At 45.1% G+C, this 20,619-nt stretch overlaps 2 protein-coding genes across 3 annotated transcripts in view; one reads left to right on the top strand and one right to left on the bottom strand.

Annotated features, from left to right (window-relative positions):
• Positions 1 to 4,469: 4,469 nt before the first annotated feature.
• On the bottom strand, positions 4,470 to 8,023 carry LOC117875972 (jerky protein homolog-like). 2 transcript variants are annotated; one of them, XM_034767614.1, is made up of 2 exons: positions 7,460 to 8,023; positions 4,470 to 6,842 (listed from the first exon to the last, which is right to left on the bottom strand). In XM_034767614.1, exon 2 carries the CDS (start codon positions 6,361 to 6,363, stop codon positions 4,750 to 4,752), a length of 1,614 nt encoding a protein of 537 aa, XP_034623505.1. In that variant the 5' UTR covers positions 6,364 to 6,842; positions 7,460 to 8,023; the 3' UTR covers positions 4,470 to 4,749. The 2 variants fall into 2 exon arrangements, with proteins under 2 accessions (XP_034623505.1, XP_034623506.1); XM_034767615.1 differs by having other exon boundaries at positions 4,470 to 6,839.
• The window catches only part of PPP1R12B (protein phosphatase 1 regulatory subunit 12B), a 160,045-nt gene continuing 147,431 nt past the window's right edge, over positions 8,006 to 20,619 (top strand). The window contains 1 exon segment of the mRNA XM_034767616.1: positions 8,006 to 8,364. Within this exon segment, the coding sequence (XP_034623507.1) occupies positions 8,086 to 8,364 (279 nt within the window). The 5' untranslated portion in view covers positions 8,006 to 8,085.

Below are 20,619 nucleotides of genomic sequence, written 5' to 3'. Positions count from 1 at the left end.
ACATTGACGATATCTGTGTCTTTAGCCAGACCTGGGAGGAACATGTGTCCCAGGTGAAGAGGGTGCTGGATCGCCTGAAAAGTACAAGGTGGGGATGGCAGAGGTTTTATTCCTGGGCCACAAGGTTGGGGGTGGCCACCTGAAGCCGGAGCCGGCCAAAGTGGAAGCAATCAAGGCCTGGCCCGCCCCCCAGACTAAGAAGCAGGTACAGGCTTTCATTAGGATGGCGGGGTACTACCGGAGGTTTGTGCCCCACTTTAGCTCCCTGGCAGCACCCCTCATGGAGCTGTGTCGAAAGGGAAAGCCGGACAAGGTGGTCTGGACCGAGCAGTGCCAGAGGGCTCTCTGTGCGCTGAAGGGGGCACTTATCCAGGGCCCGGTGCCGGTAAACCTGGATTTTAACAAACCCTTCCTGGTGTTCACCGACGCCTCGGACACAGGGCTGGGGGCGGTACTGATGCAAACTGATACTAAGGGGGAGAGACACCCCATTGTGTATCTGAGCAAGAAGCTGCTGCTCCGGGAGCAGCACTATGCGGCCATAGAGAAGGAATGCCTGGCCCTGCTGTGGGCCCTTAAAAAACTGCAGCCATATCTATTTGGGTGGCGCTTCACCGGGTACACCGACCATTCGCCCCTGATGTGGCTGCACCAAATGAAAAGGGCTAATGCCAAGCTGCTAAGGTGGGCCCTGCTCCTCCAGGGTTATGACATGGAGGTGGCCCATGTGCGGGGGAGGGCCAATGTTGCTTTATCACCCTCCCCCTGAACTTCCTCAGGTCACTGGCTAAGTGACCCTGCTCCGTTCAGCCTCGAAGGGGGGAGAGATGTGACGAAGTGGGGGGTTCTCTTGTTTTCTGTGGAGTTTTCAATGGTTTGTATGCGGAGGGGGTGGGACTCAGTTTCCCTGGGTGTTACTGGTTTAATGAGGTGAGGGGAGAGGGAGTGTGTTTTGCAGAGGACTGGAGAGAGGACTTGGGGACCCAGCCGATGGCTGGGAGGATGGACACCCCAGCAACCGGTGACCTGGCAACCTGGTGACCTGGAGGCCCAGCTGAGGAGATGCAGGCGGTTCTGGCCCGTGGGCGGACAATAGGCTGCAGAGTGAGGACCCAGTGACCTAACCAGCCGGTTCCAGACAGAGGACAGAAGCAGGAGAGGAGGCCCCCGTTTACGACCCTGTTTACCTGAAGAGAAGACAATGGACAGAGGCGGGCCCTGGGGCTGGTGATCTCAGATGCCCAGCTAGGAACAGGAGGGCTCTGGGCTGGAGAGGGGGCGCAGGCAGAGCCCACCTGGGTGCAGAGAGACTGGGATGTGCTGGGCTGAGGGAGGGGCCTGAGGCCCTGAGAGTTTCCTGTGCTGTGTTCAACTCTCAATAAATCCTCCTGTTTTATGCTGGCTGAGAGTCACTCTGGTCTAGAGAACAGAGTTGCATCAACCCCTTCAGGGGTGGAGGCCCCGGGGGTCCAGAGCGAGTGGACTCCCTGAGGGGGCCCACGGCAGAGACAGACGTGCTAAGGCTCAGATAGGTGCGGCTCCAGGAGGTGGAGGGGCCTGACCCCGAGAGAGAGTGGACCCCTGAGAAGGGCTGTCGCACTGAAAGGGGCACCCCCCACGGACCGCACGGGGCCAAGAGTGGGCACGATCTGTGAGTCTGTGACGGTCACTTTGTGTGAAAAACGTGTTAATGACAAAATGTTTAACCATCTCTACTTTATATGCTCAGGACACAATGTGACACACCTGGGATCAGGGGGATCTGAACTGTTCGGCATGGAAAGGGCTGATGGAATCACAGGAGGGATGTGTACATATAAGTGCAAAATTAAACATTCCCACTGTTGATTATTTATACAATTTGGACTTTGCTCTTGGCAGATATTTGAGTTTAACAGTAACTTTCAGTTTTGGGGTGAAATTCACCTTTAGCTAGAGGTCTAGGCATCACTTAAACACACTTTAGTCTAATTTGCTACATGTTCTTATAACGCACAGATCACCATAGTATTAATTACACCCATAGGGTCTAATGTAGTCTGTGTTCTCTAGAGCTCTACGCTGGGTGCCAATCTGTACCCTTTGATATGATTTAAAGTGAATTTAGTAATGCTGTATTACACCACCGTGGGTTCGGCTCTGGTGGCTAGTTTCAAGCTTAATAGAGTGAAAGTCACTTCTGGTACTTGCTTCTGATTTAGAATCTCTAGGAACACAAAGACCAAGGATAATGACCACACAGACATTCACAAGTACAAGGTCTAGACTGTTTTCCAAGTTTTATTAAAGTTACAGTTAAAGTTATGATTACCTAAGCATATAGAAATTCTATACACCTATGCACAAGTTACATATATAGCCATACTCACATCCTTAATGATATTCTTAAGGTCTGATGGCTGCCTTGCCAACTGATCATCAGTAGAGGGATGGTTCCTCCTGGAGTTTCCCATAGGGAGCTCAATTTTCCTAATCTGGGCACCCTCTTTTTAAAGTGTGATTCTGATTATACATTATTAGGATTTACACACATAGTGAACCCTGTGGTTAGGGCATGTGTTAGAAAAATGTGACTAACACCACTACTGTTACTGTTAATTTATTGGCATATCACCCATTAGTACATCTTTTCCCGTAATCTTGTGGCATAGGGTCATTCTTTGGTCACTTACTTATGTCAAGCATTTCTTAAGCCTAGCATTGCTAAGCTAAAAGCGTTCCAGCCCTACTTACTTAGATACCTAATACAAAATTATCCCTCCTAACTACTGATCAGTCTTGTACTTTTATAATCCTACAACGTAACTCTATTGAACATACAATGATTATATATGACGTAACATGTTAGTTAATCATAATATCACATAATAAATTAACAATAAACTAAAATCATTGGCTACAAGACTTAGAAGCTAGCTTGGAGACTGTCAAAAATGATATTAATATACAAGTATCACTTTTCACAGCAGCAGACTTACTAGCTAGCAAGTCTTAAAAAAAAAGCAACCAAAAAAGCAAAAGAAATAACAACAACAAAAAAGACAAGAACATGCAAACACCTTATTTGTGTTTCTATTCTGTTTAGGTCCAGTAAAGAATAGACACAACTGTCCATTATTTTAATTATTGAGTCTGCAAAAAAAAAAAAAAAAACCACAACCCTATATAAATAAATTCCAATGATTTGGATGTGTATATGTGCATATTTATTTGTTTTTCCTAAAGTTAATTAAGTATTTTAGGAAAAATGATCAGAGCAACCACCAGCAAGAGTTGGTGGCTGCACTCTGAGGACACCAAAAAATTTGTTGTGAGAACCACTGGACTAGCTGATCACAATGGCCCCTTTTGGGCTTAGAATCTATGACTTTCCAGGCTGGGCAGCTCCCTGTCTACACTGTGAATTCCCCAGAAAACTCAGACCGCCTAAGCAGGTCCGCTTTACTTTTTTCCCTCAAAGCACAGTGTCAAAGGTTGGGTCCAGAGGTGCGAAGTTGCCTTCACCTTTTCCCAAATATTTCCTACGAATCCCACTTAAATTTGTTTGTCTAGGACATTGTTTCAAAGAGTCCTTTGACACTCATAACATTTCCTAGGGTAAACGTTTAACCATGTTTCCTCCCTAGAGATGTTCTATACAATCCCACAATTTTACATACACATTTGCATTTTTAATCTAATGAACTCCTAAGATACTGAATGTTAATTCAATAAGGTTTAACTTCATTCAAGAAGGTTGGACCAGGATATTTAAGGAAATTGCCATATCTGTCACACTGACAGCCAAAGTCCTTTTTGAAAACACAATTACTGCAGAATTATAGAGATTTTTGCAAACAGAGATAAGAAAACAATTAAGAGGCAACAGATGTGGGAACCACTGACAACCAGGAGAGTGAATTTTAATAAAACAAGATTTAAAACCATGGTCTCTCTCCTATATCAAAGTCACCCCACGAAAGGCCTGAAACTGGAAACACTTAACACGAAGCATAATGCTTATTACCATGAGTAGTTAGCTCCATTGTTCAACAAGAGTTTGATCCTGCACAATAGACTGAAATCAATGGGCCTACCCCTATGTTTAAAGTTAAGGAAGTGCTTAAGTATTTTGCTGGATCAGGCCAGAACGCTAAGCATCTGGTAGGCTCACACCCCCATAGGCTCTGCAAAGTGATCGTTGGTCAAATAGATTTGTAACAGGGAAGTTAAATGCCAATTCTGGCCACCAGAGGGAGCTCATAATGTACAAAACAGTAGAACCTCAGAGTTACAAACACATTCTGAATGGAGGTTCTTCCGAACTCTAAAATGTTCATAACTCTGAACAAAACCTTATGGTTGTTCTTTCAAAAGTTTACAACTGAACATTGACTTAATACAGCTTTGAAACTTTACTGTGCAGAAGAAAAAATGCTGCTTTTAACCATCTTAATTTAAATGAAACAAGCACAGAAACAGTTTCCTTACCTTGTCAAATCTTTTTTTTTTTAAACTTTCCCTTTTTTTTAGTAGTTTACGTTTAACATGGTACTATATTTCAATTTTAAGTAATTTCTCTTGCTTCTTTTTTAGTGTTAGTTATCCATGAAATAAAAAAGCCAACATAAAGGCCCACCAATTTAAAAGTCCATTCAAATAGCACTAAAAAAATGCTGCCGCAAAACGTACCGACACTAGTCTTTATAATGACAATTAAAAAAAAAAAGTATCCAAACTTAACTTTCCTGCTTAACTTTACAGCATAAACTATGTAGACTTGAAAAAATCTTTAATGGTACTTTGCTTGAGGTTGCTAACAAGCTTTTTTGCTGCCAAGGTGCGTAGCTTGTGAAGCATCATTAGGTTAATCGGTGTGGCTTCAGGCTGTTGTTCAAGCCATTGAAGACAGGCAGTGAAGCACTCTTCTGCTTGCATGTGTGGGATCTTCTTGGCGTTCTCCCCCTCCTTGTCGCTGTCACTGTTTGGTTGTGCTGTTTCTCGTACCAATTCAATTATCTCATGGTCGGTAAGAATAGGGTGTCCGTTCTCATGTTTATCTGCGTTTAGCCATTCCTCCTGTTCCTCCGTGGTGATATCCAAAAGCTGTCGCTCTTCAGAAAAATCTAGTTGATTTATTTCCATCTGCTCATTGTTTTCCAAATTATCTGGTTCAGTGTTATCAATACACCGCCAAAGTGTATTCCATGAGCGTCTCAAAGACTCAGAGCTAATCTCACTCCAGGATTCGGCACACATGTAGACAGCATCTTTGATTGTCAGCTGTTTACAAAAATCTGTGTAAGATTCAAATTGCATTGATCCCAGTAATAATCGCTGTAAGAGGTTTCGCTTGTATCGACATTTCATGTTTTCCAGAATGCTTCGGTCCATTGGCTGAATGAGGCTGGTGACATTTCGTGGCAAAAACAAACAACGAATGCTTCCATCTTCTGTCAATAGATTTTCAATGGCAGGATGAGATGGAGCATTGTCCATCAGTAGCACAGCTCGGATAGGTAACGATTTTGAGGTAAGGTAGTCTTTCACAAGCGGAACAAAGTGTTTAAAAAACCAGTCGGAGAAAATGCCTTTATCCATCCAAGCACAGCGCTGGCTGTAGTAATGGACAGGTAGAGCTGACATAGTGACGTTTGCAAAGCAGCAAGGTTTCGCCTTTTTATGAATGAACACCAATGGGAGACGGAAATCCCCACTTGCATTAGCAGTAGCCATCAGCGTGACCCGATCTTTACTGGATTTGAAATTCTTTGCCTGTTTTTCTGAATTGTCTGCCAGAGTCTTGTTTGGAAGCAGGCGCCAATACAAGCCCGTCTCGTCGCAGTTAAACACTTGGTCCCGGGTAAGTTCGTGCTGTTCAATAAATGATTTGAAAATGTTTTTAAATACACCTGCAGCATTCCAGTCACTTGTTAGAAACTCTTCTTGCATCCTCAACTGCCGTATTCCATGCCGATTTTTGAACCGACAAAGCCACCCTGTGCTTGCTTTAAAATGGTTCTCACCTTTGTCTGGATACATTTCTCGGTAGAGTAACTTTGCCTTCTCGGTAACCATGACACCACTTATAGGAGTGCCTTTTGATCTCTCTTGTGCAAACCACAGATGCATTGCCTTATCAAAAGCATCATCAGCAGCTTTGCGTACAATACACCTAGTTTTTACTGTTCCGTTGTCTTTGGCTTCTTTTGCAAATTGCTTTATTTTTTCCTGGCTTTTCCGAATATCGGTGATGGTTGATTTCCCGATACCATATTCTACTGCTATGTTGCTGAGGCTAACACCACTGTCGAGTTTTTTTAATATTTCTAGTTTTGTGTCAATTGAAAGTGTGACACGTTTGCGCTTCCTACTGCTTGCCATTTTGTTTAGTCACACAGTATTTGCTTCCCCCCCCGCTCTGTTGCTGCCTGATTGCGTAATTCCGGTTCCCAATGAGGTGTGTGGACCAGTTGACAAGTTAGTTTGTAACTCTGGTGTTCGTGTCGGCGAGGTTCTATTGTATATGTAACAGAAACATACTGAAACTATTGAATAAAATGTAGTCACAGACTCCTAACGGAAAACTGAAAAATATTCTGTTTTGAAACAATTCAGCTCTGATCGAATATGTTCTGTTTTCTTTTTTTCCGTCTCTACTTGTTGTTGTTGTTCATGAAAATAGGAACTTTGTTACTTAAAAATTAATCTGCTGCTCCTTCTTTCTCAGTTTGTAACCTTAAAAATATTCCCACTACAAACAGATGTGATGTATCAAAGGGAGTGTACTGAATTCGGAATAAGGTGCATGAGTGGGTTCATTTCTACACAATGAAGTTCCTCCTTTCAATCAAATGTTCCTACTGATCAAACAGAAGACAAAAAGAAAGAACATGTTATATTAAGTTATTACAATTCATTATTGAGTAATTAAAAACTGGATCATGATGCACACTTATGAGGAGGCAGAGGAAGTTTGTATGTGCGCCTTTAGGCACTGATCCTGCAAACAGTTATACACATGCTTATCTTTAAGCATGTGAATATATCCATTGGTTTCAATGGGACCACTCATGTAAAGTTAGGCAAGCATTTGCAGTTCGGCATCGACATTTCCGGCCTTTTGAATGCTTTAGGCCCTAATCCCACAAATTTCAGTGGGCCCAGTAATGTGCTTAAAGTGCCGTCTGTGTGGACGTGTTTGCAGGCTCAAGGCCTAACTGTGCAGCCTTAACAGATGGTTTTTTTACATTCAAAGAAATAGATTTTAAAATGTATCGCACTTAGAAAATCCACAATTGGAGACTGTTTCGACAAGACACCCCCAGGAGGCAAAATACGATGCCATGGTGTAACAGACGCCTAGGGCTGCTAACGTTGTAGTGCAAAAATATGGGGCAGTTTTCTTAGCACCCCTGCCCTACCCCTCCTCCAGATATTATCACTGTCACCATTAGTAGCAATAATACGCAGTACTCACCTGCATTTACAGGGTATTTCTTGCCGCTTTTTGCAGCACTCAGCAACTCCTGATCTTGCTGTACAGAGATGCAGAAACAAGGGACAACCCTTGGCACGAGGGGCTGTTAGCCAGCCTAAAGCCCCATGTTTGGAACAGCCTCAACTTTGCATGCCTGGGACCTGGCTTTCCCCAGGCCCAACGCTGGGGAAAGTGATTGACTGTATATTCCCCGCTGGGCTGTGGGTCATGAATTACTGCGGGGGGAACTGGATTCAACAGGGGCTGCAGAGGAAGACGGAAGTGATGCGGCTGCCCAGCCCGCAAGAAAGGGAAAGTGCTTCCGGTTCCGGAGGCTGCAGTCTCGCTGCTCTTTCCGTTTGGAAGTCTGGGAGTTGTAGTCCGAAGGGGGCTGTGCACGACCGGGCGGAAAGGACAGGCGCGGCTCCTGGGCGCGGAGGAGTCTGGGAGTTGTAGTCCGCGCAGGGCCGGTGTCGGAGGGCCTGGGGGAACTACGTGGCCCATGGTGCTTCCGGGCGGTGGCGCCTGCGCGGTGCGGCCGAGGAGTAGTAAACATGGCGCCGGGGGCGCTGCGCTCTCCTCCGGGGTGAAGCTGGCTGCGGTCCCTGCTCCTCAGTGCGGCGGCGATGTCGGAGCCGGGGCACCTGGGGGTGAAGCGGGCCGAGTCGGCGCGGCTGCGGCGGGCCGAGCAGCTGCGGCGCTGGAAGGGCTCGCTGACCGAGCTGGAGCCGGTGGGCGCCCGGGGCCGGCACCGTGGCGGGGGGGCCCCCCGCGTCCGCTTCGAAGAGGGCGCCGTGTTCCTGGCCGCCTGCTCCAGCGGGGACGCCGAGGAGGTGAAGCGCCTGCTGGCCCGCGGCGCCCGCATCAACACGGCCAACGTGGACGGGCTGACAGCGCTGCACCAGGTACCGGGACCGGACCTCCTCCCCGCGCCCGGTCCTGGCACCCCCCCGGCCCGGACACCGGTCCGGACTGCCCCCAGGGACCGGACCCCCTCCCCGCGCCCGGTCCTGACCCCCCCCCCGCCCCGGCCCCGGGCCCGGACTGCCCCCGGGGACCGGCCCCCCTCCCCTGCCCGGTTCTGACACCCCCGGCCCGGACACCGGTCTGGACTGCCCCCAGGGACCGGGCCCCCTCCCCGCGCCCGATTCGGACTGCCCCCTGGGACTGCACCCCCGCGCCCAATCCCCATGAAACTGACATCCTGGCAACGGACCTCCATCTCCCCGGGAGAACCTCTCTCCAAGATCCCCATGGGACAGACACTAGCGAGACCTTCTCTCCCTGGGCTGTCACTCCCCCGGGGCTGGGACCCCTCGGATCTCTCCTAGGACTGGCACCTCCAGGGGGCCTTCCCTCTGTACCTTCACCCCCTGAATGATTCTCCCTCTGTGATTGGAACCCCTAGGGGACTTTTCTCTCCCAGACTTCTCTGGACTTACCCCATAGGGCCACCCCACACTGATCTCCCAACCCATCCCCATGGCTGTCACCTCCTTCCCCGGTAGGTGATCTGTTCCACTCCCCAGGGGCCAGGACTTCTTGGGCTTGATGCCCACTTTCGTGTGGCTGACTCCTGGGGGACAGGCTGGTTATGCCCTGGGCATTACCAGGTGATGGTGTCTGAGAGGTAACTTCCCCGACAAGGGCAGAGTAATTGCTATCTCCCAATCTCACAGACAGGTACTTGGCTCTTCACTGCCCTATGTCAAGTACCAGCTGTGGAGATGGGAGGTAGTAAGGGTCAAGGGGTGCTGTCCCATCACCTTCCTGGCTGGGGTGGTGGACACCTTCACCAGGTCGTATTCCTGGTAGCTCTTCTCCAGGTAATTGTATCTAAGGACCCCTCATCCCCTGAAACAAAATCTGCCCCGTCAACTTCCCGTGTTAAGTAATCTTTGCTGCGCTGCACAATGTAATAACCTTCCTCCAGCCTATTGCCCAGACTAAGATAATCCTCTCCTTCTCTTCCCCCCACCTTGCCCCTTACAGTCCCACTCTGGAATAACTACTGATCACTGCCTAGCGCTATGTACAAAGAATCCTCCTCGCTCATCAAATTTCATTCTCCCTCAATGTAATGTTCTCCTTGCAGCAGGTTACACCCCTACCATGCCACTATTCACTCTCCATGCCTTAGGCTACATTGCCTTCCCTCCCCTAATAACAGCCACATGGGTTTTCTTTCCACCAGTAACAAATAATACTCCCTTCCCGAGAACCCAGGCGGAGAACAACATAAGACTGTAGAGACTTGGCTCAGTGCACTGTCTTGAGGGGGTGGGGGGGTAGGGAGGGAATCACTGAGGAGAAAGAAAACAAAGCTTTCAAATATCTTGTCAGTTTCTTGCAGGAGAGGGCAAGATCAGATTGGCCATTGTTACGGGCAATGCCTATATCTGGGTCTTAAGATGTTTACGAACAAAGTGAAATAAACAAGGCTTTGGTGTGAGAGAGGTCCATTTTGCATATATGTCTCTGTCAGTACCTACAGAAGGGACCCTATAGCATCTAGTGCAATAACATACGAGCTGCTCTGGCTATTTTAAAAATCAGGCAGTTTGATTATTGTAAAATCTCACAAAGAAATAGAGCAGCTAAATGAGCCAGATAGAGTGCTGGGCTGGCTGTCCAATCTTACAGCAGAGAGAGAAATTGACAACTCTGATTTCTTGAAACTTTATATGTAGAAACTGTTTCAGCTCTAGGACTGTGTTTTTCATGTCTAGAAATAACTACTGTACTTGGAAAACTTGGGGGTTGCCATTTTTGCAAGGTCAAAATGGGCTCTTGTCTGCCTCCTCGTATCTACCATGTGGGAGTTGCCCTGATACTTTTGACTTCCAAAATTTTTTTTTCTTGGCAACCTTTGCAGAGACCACAAGGTGCCAAAGTCTCAGATAAGCAACATGGATTCTATTAATATAAATCCAGATGTACTGCAAACTACGCAAAAGTAACCTTAGAGGCTAGCCTTAAAATGTCAAAATCTTGGAAATTCAGAATCAAGCCCAATTCGTCCCTTAGCTTACGTTGTGCCTATGTAATGCAACGTGTTACATGATATAGTGTATTAATGTCAGATCTGTGGTACCCTGGTACAACAGTGAGGCAGCTATATGTTTAAAATGACTGGCAAGAAGCTTAGCAGAGCATCTGAAATTACAGCTGGTTGCTTTTGTCAGTGAAGTCAGGTTTATTTTAAATTGTATTTAAAAGTTCTTGTTTCTTGCACTGGCTGAGACCTTGTAGACGAACTATCACTGCGTTAGATTTTTGTGGTCAAGTGATAAGACTTTGAAATTATGGTTTTATAAAGAATATGCTGACTATGGTGGCACAAAAAAGCAACAATAGTTGAGTTGTGTAGTAGCTCCTGTCTTGGTTTGGTTAGTATTGTGAACTGAAATATTTGGGACACCTAGCAACTCTGTTCAAGCAATGTGACCGTTTCTGATCTGGATGTAGGCTGTGGTCTGCGTTCATATTTCCTCATGACCAAAGGTGACGTGCTTTGACATATCCTTATTAGCCCGTCTCCTCCTCTGGGCCAGTTTGATTGCTTGAGTGTACAGGTATTAAAGGAGTTTTTTAGCTATGGTATTGTGGAAAACACCAATTGACACTGTAGTGAAAATCCATAATTCACATTTTTCTGATATAGTTTTATTTAATAAGTTGTACCTCATAAGCTATATAACATTTGTACTTCTACTTTAATTATCTTGGTGGTAATAATGGATAATCCCATGGACTCTAGCAACAACCGTTATGTAAGTAGTTATTGAAGAGTTTAGGGTGTAAAAAGTATTTGATAGAGGAAAATTGAATTAGTGGTGGATGTAGCATGGTAGAGTTGGAAGGAGAGGTTCTTTTGGAGTCCAAGATGGAATTGTTGCCACAGTTCGAGGAAATTATTATATCACCTTGCTGACGCTTGCAATACAGACCTCCAGAAAAAGCTTGTAATTAAGCATATCGCTACTTGTGGTTTGAGCATTGGTCTGCTAAACCCAGGGTTGTGAGTTTAATTCTTGAGGGGGCCATTTAGGGATCTGGGGATTGGTTCTGCTTTGTGCAGGGAGTTACCTCCTGAGATCCCTTCCAACCCTGATATTCTATGTGTTGTCCGAGTTTTCAGACATTGATGATAAATTATTTCTACCATGAGATCAGATTTATTGAATGAGGGACCAGCGATCAGCAGACAGCACCCAAACTTCAATTTGTATATGGAAAGGATTCTATCTTAGTGACTAACAAAGTGTTGGATAACACAGTGAAGAATAACATTTAGAGCTTGATATTGTAAACTGTTAACTTATCCATAAGAATAGTTCTTAGATATGTGAGTAGTCAAAGTGAAACAAATGAGACAACACAAGTGTGAGGCTTAATTGTATGAGTAAAGATTTGCAGGAAGGGAGGTGATATTTTGATTGCTAATAAACTTTGCGCTAGTTTCCCCCTCCCGCGTTAGAGTGTTGCCGTTTTTCACTGTGATGCCAGACTAAACGTTCTTGTATATATTATAAATTCATGGAACGCTGTTTATATATGATAAAGTTGATGCTGACTGATGTAAACCATGTTGCACCTGACAGATTTATATCAAATGATAATGCATGTGTAACCTTAAATATATCTGAAAATCTGAGTGATGGTGTTTTGGTATTGAGTATATGGGTCACAGGATGTTTTCTTTCCTATTTGGAAGATGACACTCTGGATAGTGTAAAGCCATCCCTCAAAGCCAAAGTAAGTTGAAGGGCCTGACAAACAGCTAGTGTGTTGACAAAAGCTACAACAAATAGAGTATAATACAGTCTGAATATTTCTGTAATACGGTTATTTTTATTGGCATTAAAAACATATTTTGGAGAGAGATTTAGGGCAGACGGTATAGGGTGAATGATGTGCGCGTACACTTGTAAAACCAAATGGCTACGTAAAGAGGACGGGGATTCTGTTAATTGGAACAAGTCTGCTTTGTTGCCGGGGTAGTTGGTAGGAAATGTTTTCTTTTCCATTAAAGCAAGTATGTTTAGGCAAACGAGGTGCTTGTGTTCAAGGAGTTAAAATGAGACTTTCAGTACAAGCAGAGGTTTGTCTAGCTCAGCAGTTCTCAAACTTTAGCAACCTGAAGACCCCCCATTTTGTGTTAAAAATTTTCGCGGCGCTCCAAGACGGCTTCTAATTTTCCCCTGGGATGCTCAACCCCTGTTAGGCCCCAGGCCCCACCTCGTCTCCACCCCTTGCCCCAAGGCCCCACCTTATCCTGCCCCTGCTCAACCCCTGCCCCTCCTCTTCCCAGCCTCTTTCCTCCCTCCGAGCATGCCCCATCCCCTCTCCTCCCCCTCCCTCCCAGTGTCTCCTGCACACTGCTGAACAGCTGTTCCGCGGTGTGCAGGAGGCACTGGGAGGGAGGGGGAGGAGTTGCAATGGGGTCAGTGGCCTCGGACATGACTCACTGACCCCCAGGGGTTTGTGGACTCCAGTTTGAGAACCGCTGGTAGCTCATTGGTTTACGCAAGTTAAGAATGTGAGTTTCAACTTTCTGCCATTTCATTCTTGCGTGATTTTACATCTTCATATATAAATGTCACAGGCCACACAAAATAATATTAGTTTAGTTTCACTGGAAGCACTCAGTGGCTTCACACACTTTATTGCTTTCATACAGAGTAAATTTGAAGCTTGCACTTTTCCATTTGGATAGTCATAGCTGTATGTACTTGGGGAGACCTACTCTTTGCTATATAACTGTGAAACTGTATTTTGAAAATGACCTTTGAAATTACAAGTGGCATTACAGAGCCTCCAGCTGGCGGTGGCCATCTTTCTGAGAAGTGTCATGTGTGGTATGTGAGTCTGATCTGAGGGCCAAATTCTGATCTCAGTTATGGATGCTGTAACTCAAAGTAGACTTCAGTTGAAGTTGTGCACTTAGCCCAGTGACTGTAAAACTGTTTTTGGGTTAACATCAGCCAAACTCATCACGTAAACCTTCAGTAGCTTTTCATGTGTTCAATATAAAAATTCTTGCTATGATCATTTTTTAGTATTTTTAAGCAGGATGGAAAGTAGCTTCCCGGCTCTTTGAGCACTGGTCAAGTGAAAAATTCTCTGATATAATGTGTGGAAACAGCTAGTGTCATTAACTTACTCATCAGCAAAGCCTCCATTTCAGCTGGAGAATTAGAAATACCAATTTCATTTAGACTTTATTTTCAAATAGTTTAGGCATGCTGTGTAGCAGGACTCAAAACTATTCGTGGTGAGTGGGAGGTGGGACTCAGCAATCAATTTCAGCAAAACTTTAAACTTTCTTTAAAAAATGTTTCTAGTTCTCCTTGTTGTGAAGACAACTTTCTGACCGTAGACACCACTGCGTGGTTTTGGGTCTTGTAGGCACCTCCAGTGCCTGTGCTGATCTTCTTCAGAACTTGGCCAAGCAGCAGCAGAGTGAAATTAAGACTTGTAGCACTTTCATTGCTGCCATTCGGAACCCCGAGGGCATTAGTGGAACAAAAGTTTTGGGCCGGCTTTATGCTATAGCTGTTTAGGAGAACTCTGAGCAGCAGCAGGCACTAGAGCTATTTATGAAGGGAGTGCAGTTCAAAGGGGAGCCCAAAAATTCGAGATGAAGGGAAAGGTAGTGTAATGAAGACACCTCCCCATTCTCACAGCAGCCAGGAGGCTCTCAGGGGGAGGTATGTACGAAGTAGTGAAGGGTATATTTGGCTAAGTATTCAGACGTCACATTTGCATGTTCTGTTTTGGCCTCTACACCTTTAAATTAAGTTTTGCCTATTCATCCAGCTTAATATAATTTAGGCTTAGATGGCTCTATCACTGAAACATATTCAATTCCTACAAGTCAGAGGACTGGTTTGCTAGTCAAGGTGAAACATACCTGTGCCATCACACGTGCACAAAGCCACTTCTCCAAGCTGTGATTCCAGCAATTTAAATTAAATAGTGCTGTACTGGTTGTTCTCTACTTAATTATAACATTGTTCATCAAATTTCTATTTGATAAATTGTTAAAAATATAACTTACTACTAGAGCTGGTTGAATAGTAGGAAAGAAATGTGTCTGATTTGATATCTTTTACTGCTGTTCGTCAGACATTCTCTAACTACTGTTTGAGCAGCTGTGGGTGTAGCTGAATACCCCAGAGACGTATTGGTCAGACGAATTTAATTGGACAAGGACTGATGAAATGTGAAGAATAATCACTGAATACTATGTGACCAGCCCAATTCACTCAATTTTTTTAGCTTTTGGAATACTTTTTTTCCTTTCTGCATTCACTCCACATCATCTTTTCTTTGCTATGTTAAATCATGTTCAGGCCTTTTTTTTTTTTAGCTGTCCTCAGTCCCTTACACCTGCCTCCATACACCTGTCCATGTGCCCACAAGTAGGCTTGGAAATTTTGCCTGGCACTTAATAGCCAGAGGACTAAAATTAACCACATACTGAAACCAAACTGGGAACTTCCTGTCCAGGACAGTGGCCAGTGAGAAGCCAACACCCTTTCTCCCCCATCTACTAGGGAATTCCTACCAGGATGCTTTTCTTGGCCCTTCTTTAGGGGCAGCATATTTTATATCGTCCTCTAGCTAGTAGGTGTTACATTTTGAAGCCAGCACTCATACCCCTTATCCAGCTGCTGGAAGGTAGGGGGGAGGAGACATCCTTTGTAGTCCCATTCCCCCCCACTCTGTTGCACCCCCAGTTTACTTGCTGGGAGGAAGATGGGCAGGGGTATCTCTCTTCCTTCTCCAGCATACTGACACCAGTGTTGGGGGAAGTCCATCTATGCTACTTCCTTTTCCAGCCTCCATTCAGCCCTCAATAGTAAATAGATGCCCTGTCTGTTTCTGCTGCTGCTCAGAGCTTTCCCAAGCAGGAACAAAGTGAAATTGATGAGATTTTTTGTTGTCAATTTCACTGATATCCCCAGCTTTCTCAGTAGCAGCTCTGAAAACTGACAAGTAGAGCCCTGTGCGGATACAAAATTTGTATCCATGTCAGATCTGGATGCGGATATCTGCGGATATAAAGTAAATCCACGGATATCTGCAGGGCTCTACTGATGACTCTGGTCCCTTAAGGCCAGGTCTACACTACCCCCCTAATTCGAACTAAGGTACGGAACTTCAGCTACGTGAATAACGTAGCTGAAGTTCGAAGTACCTTAGTTCGAACTTACCTTGGTCCACACTCGGCAGGCAGGCTCCCCCGTCGACTTCGCGGTACTCCTCTCGCCGAGCTGGAGTACCGCAGTCGACGGCGAGCACTTCCGGGTTCGACTTATCGCGTCCAGACTAGACGCAATAAGTCGAACCCAGAAGTTCGATCGCTCGCCGCCGAACTACCGGGTAAGTGTAGCCAAGGCCTAAGTCTATTGCTGCTTCAGAAATCTTTGAGCAGTAACAGTAATGCTGTCTGCAGATTTCAGAAGAGGAGCACTGTGTTTGTTTACACTCAAATGATGCTTGGAAATTTACTTTCACCACTATAAATTATTATTTTTTTAAATGTAAGCTTGGATTCTACAGGAAGCATTCTTTTTGCCTGTGGCAAATAAATCTTTAAGGTGCTGGGTGGGTGTAACAATACTGTGCCCTAATATGAAGACACATTGAAGGCCTTATGACTGACCTGCGTAAATACTGCTCCTTATGCCAGCAGGTGATATTGGAATCTTGCATAAGAACGTGTTGTGTGATGCTTCTCACACAGAATACCTGGAATGCTCTGCTGATTTACAGCTATGTCATAGCACATCTGAAGCCTGAGCTATAGGAACCAGTTGAAAGGTTAGGGTTGATATTTGAATGCAGAGTTCTGTTGCTGTTAAAGCCTGAATGAGATTACCATAAAGTCTATAACATGAAATAGGCAGAAGTGTCTGTGATAAACTTCCAAGACTAGTGTTCAGTTTATATTTTTGCAGAGTAACAAAGAGGGCTACAAAAACAACAAGGAGTCTGGTGGCACCTTAAAGACTAACAGATATATTTGGGCATAAGCTTTCGTGAGTAAAAACCTCACTTCTTCGGATGCATAGCTTAAAGACTAACAGATCTATTTGGGCATAAGCTTTCGTGAGTAAAAACCTCACTTCTTAAAGAGGGCTAGAGACTCTTTTGAAAGTGCCGATTAGGTGGAGTGTGGCTCGTATGGCACTCACCAAGGTTCTCACAGAGGCCATAACACATCGAGATCATCACTAACCACTAAAAAATGTAGCACTTCAACTCGATAAAAATAGTCCCATGATCTAGCTCTCTATTGAGGATTAGTGCATGCAGCAGGTCTGAAAAGCTGGCATGGTAGAAGTATGTGTATTAGAACAATTGTCAAAAAGTGAAACACCACCCAAATGAGATTTTATTTTTTTTTAATTACAGATTTTACAAGATAATTCTCTTCTAAGCTAGGGGTGAGAGGGCAGAGTTACACGGGCTATAACTTATGCAGAAAAAAACCTTTTTCAGAGGACTGGGGAAGGGTGTAACTCAAAACAGAAATGGAGGACCCTTTGAGGAATATTTTGTTGTTTTTCTCAAGAACAAAATCTTCCATGCAATGAATGAGGCTGCTTGGCTTAGTGATGATGATACAGCTTTAACATGCTGAAGGAGCCAATTCTGATTCCAGGGATCTGGGTTTGGAGTTAATTTCAAATGTTCCCTGAGGGTAGGCGCAGCAGGGGTACGCTAGGAGGTGCACTCTTGCAGTCTCGTGCCCTGGACTACAAATTCCCAGGAACCTGTATGAACTTTACAAATCCCAGAGCCATTGTTGTGGGACTCATTCTGTACCTTCAGCTTGAACGGGTGTACAGGTAACCTGTCTAGCGGTAGCTCTGTGCAGACCCAGACAGGAGCATTTGTAGGCTCTTAACTGATAACTAAAAAGCCTTGAAAATGGAGGGGAAGGGAGATTGCCCTGCCCCAAATCATCCCTGCTCCTACAACCATCAGTCTCTTTCAGAGCTTGGAAGTTTCCTAGGACACTTATTTTTTACCCCTCAGTACCCTGTAGAGGTTATGGATGCCTCAGTGTTCCTTCCTCCCTCTTTCCGTGTAACTCCTGAGAAGCCCAGAAGGGCAGAATAGGAAGTCTGCTAATGTGCATCCGCTGGTGTGAAGTAGCAGTACTCCTTGTGTGTAGTGGTTGCAGGGTTCTCCATTGCATGCCAATATTCAAGTTGTTGTGGAAGGTGCTGGTTTTGTTGTGCTCCTGAGTTCATTGGACTGTGCTGAGCTTGGAGCGCCTCTGGCTAGGCATCTTGTTTTCCTCTATCAAGAGCTGTTTATATTATAAAAATCACAACTCCAGTGTTCAAAACTTTGGCATTTGATCTTGTTTTGTAATGAATGCAAGATTTACGAATGGATACTAATTCTGTTCTTTGGGGGGGGAATCTTGTGAATGGGCCTCTGGTTAGATTTAAATCCATTTCAAGTTTCAGGTGTTAAAGCAGATGTTTGTAAGTTAAGTTCTGAAATTTTTTACACCCAGCCCTAAAAATTCAAGAGTCATTTCAACTCCTTGGTCACAGAGTGGACTTATTTGAAACTGTGTAGAAAACGAAATCTTTATCCTAAAAGCAAATGGTGTAACTTTGGTCTTGGTACTCACTTTGTTTTCACTCCTAACAAAGGGATTTAAATCCTGCTGTAACTGGAAAAATTGAACCTCACCCCTAACTTTGAGTTTCGCTCCCAACATTTCCACAATACAATAAGCTGACCTTGCAGAGGGACACTAGAGCAACGTCGGCTTTGCTTTTCCAGCATTCAGCCTTGGTCGTAAATCTTTGTGAAATGTACAGAATGTGGAATGACCACCTGCCATTAGCCTTTTCTGTGTCATTGCCTTTTCAGGCTAAAACTAAACCTGGCCCCACTCTGATACTTTGAGCTGCAAAGTTGATCTGACATTGCAATCGCTCAGCATCCATTTCCAGACTCTGTCTGAAACTGCCTCCTATTTATAATTTGTCGTTCACTGCTGCCTTCCAGGCTGTTAGTGTTGCTTCTCTGCAAAGTTCAGCTTTGTTTGGAAAGGGGTGATATGAACGACTTCAAAAATTTAAGGTCTGGGCTAAATACCATTGTACAGTTGAACAATCGGTGATTTTAAAACTGCCTTAGTTAAACTGGTGTAACTTTGTGTGTGGGCACTCTGTTGGTTTATATCTGTGTAGTTTGTGTCATACAAGCGCAAGCTAAACGGATATAAATAAAGTTTAAACCAATGGAGTGCCCCCCCCCAAGGTTTCACAAGTGTAACTAAAATGATTTCAAATTAAATTGATGCAACCCCTGTGTGTAAACAAGTTTAAGAATCTCAGACATAATAAAAGGTATTTCTCACCTTGCCTGGTCAAGATTAGAATGTATGCAAGGGTTGGTTAGTCTGTCCCAATCAGAGGTTGTGGGGGATTTCATCATGTGTTTACTGTCCATATAGCCAATAATAGGTGCATTCAATTGTCTGACAATTAAATTAATGTTTGTGTAGGAGCAGGTACGTTGAGTAGGAGCTTGGATTTTCTCCTTTGGTGGAATATCGTGTAGTTGAGAGTGAACTTGGCCCTTCCAGTCTATTTTGTGCTATCTTAAGTCTTCCTTGGGGCTTGTTTAAGCAAGTTGTACTACTTAAGCTGTATCAGTATCGTTAAAGCGAAACAAACCCCACTGTGGATGCATACCACATCCTTGTGGAGACGATGTAGCTGCATTGAGGCTCCCAGCATTCCAAGCTGAGGATGTGCTGCTATTCTTCTACTTTACCACTGAGCTGGCTTTTAGAGGGGACTGTGAATCCAGCATCATGAACTAGCTCTATTGGAGGAGGGGCTCATCTTCATACCCGACATCAAATTAGCCCCGCAATATGTTTAAAATAATGATACTTAGCACTGTACATCTTCAAAGCCCCTCCAAGCCGGTTACAAACCAAGAATCTAGTGCATGCGAAGCATGTCCAGGATTTGAAATCCAGAAAAAAAATTGACAATTGAAGAAATATTGCCCCTGATCATTTCGTTCATGGCTCAGGAATAAATGATTTGATTTGTCTGATCAGCAACATTCTGTCATCATCTTCCTACTTTGTAGACCTCACATTTTAGCAGATTGATGGAATTTTCCAGAGCAATACGATGCAATGTAGGAAGTAATAGGTACAAATAACACTTCAGTAGCCTAAATACATGAAAAGCCCTGGAGTAGGGCGTCCTCTCTCCTCTCACTCTACTCAACACAGTGCCCCACCCCGATGCTAGGTGGTGGTTTGCTGCTTGTGAAGCTTCTGTCAGATACAACGTAAAGACAAAGCCCTGAATATTTGCAATCTTGAAATGTCAATGAAACTCTTCATAAAAGGGGGGTGTTATGTCCAAATCTCAATTTAGGTGATTGGACTCTGCTTCCTCTCCTCCCCCATTCACTTGCAGCTCCACAGTTGCAAGGTTGCTGTGGGCTGTTAGATAATTGTCCTGTTTCACTGCAGTGCTGACTGCACTTCAGTGGTGAGTAAACTGATCCCTTTACCTGCCTGGCTGAATTCACAAAAACTGTTGTTGGTTGAGCACTTTGGGGGCTTAGCTAGAAGGCGCTAGACGAATACGTCGTAGTTACTATATGCCCTGCATTTCCCTCCTTGCCTTGTTTCTTGAGCTTGCTCTTTCTCTAGCACTGCCAGAATGACCCAATTAGATACTCGTCTGGTCAGGTAATGCTAATGCTCTACTGGAAGAATGCCTGAATGATACTGCCAGCTAGATGCTTTAGAGCTACCTTGCCAACCCTGCAAAGGCAGCAACCTTGCCTCTGAGTCATCGCAGGCACTCTTTCTGTATGTGTGCGCTTGAGTGGTCTCCCTTGGAGATGGTATAGAGTAGGGTTACCATATTTTGTGCCTCCAAATGGAGGACACTCCACGGGGCCCCAGCCCCGCCCACGCCCCGTCTCCGCCCCCTCCCCTGCTTCCCGCGAACATTTGATTCGCGGGAAGCCTGAAACAGGTAAGGGGGAGTGTGGGGGGAGGAGGCGCGGCCCAGGCTGGCCCCGGCCGACCACCCCCGGCCCGCCCAGCACTGCCGGCCCCCGGCGGCCCGGCGCACCCCCCC

This window comes from Trachemys scripta, chromosome 4 (assembly GCF_013100865.1).
Source record: "Trachemys scripta elegans isolate TJP31775 chromosome 4, CAS_Tse_1.0, whole genome shotgun sequence".
Lineage (NCBI taxonomy): Eukaryota > Metazoa > Chordata > Testudines > Emydidae > Trachemys > Trachemys scripta.
The sequence above is the reverse complement of the archived record's forward strand: the minus strand, read 5'-3'. Positions and strand labels throughout refer to the sequence as shown.

What these genes read in the sequence shown, in the direction of transcription:
- LOC117875972 (XM_034767614.1), bottom strand. Translation starts at nt 6,363, where the DNA reads ATGGCAAGCAGTAGGAAGCGCAAACGTGTCACACTTTCAATTGACACA.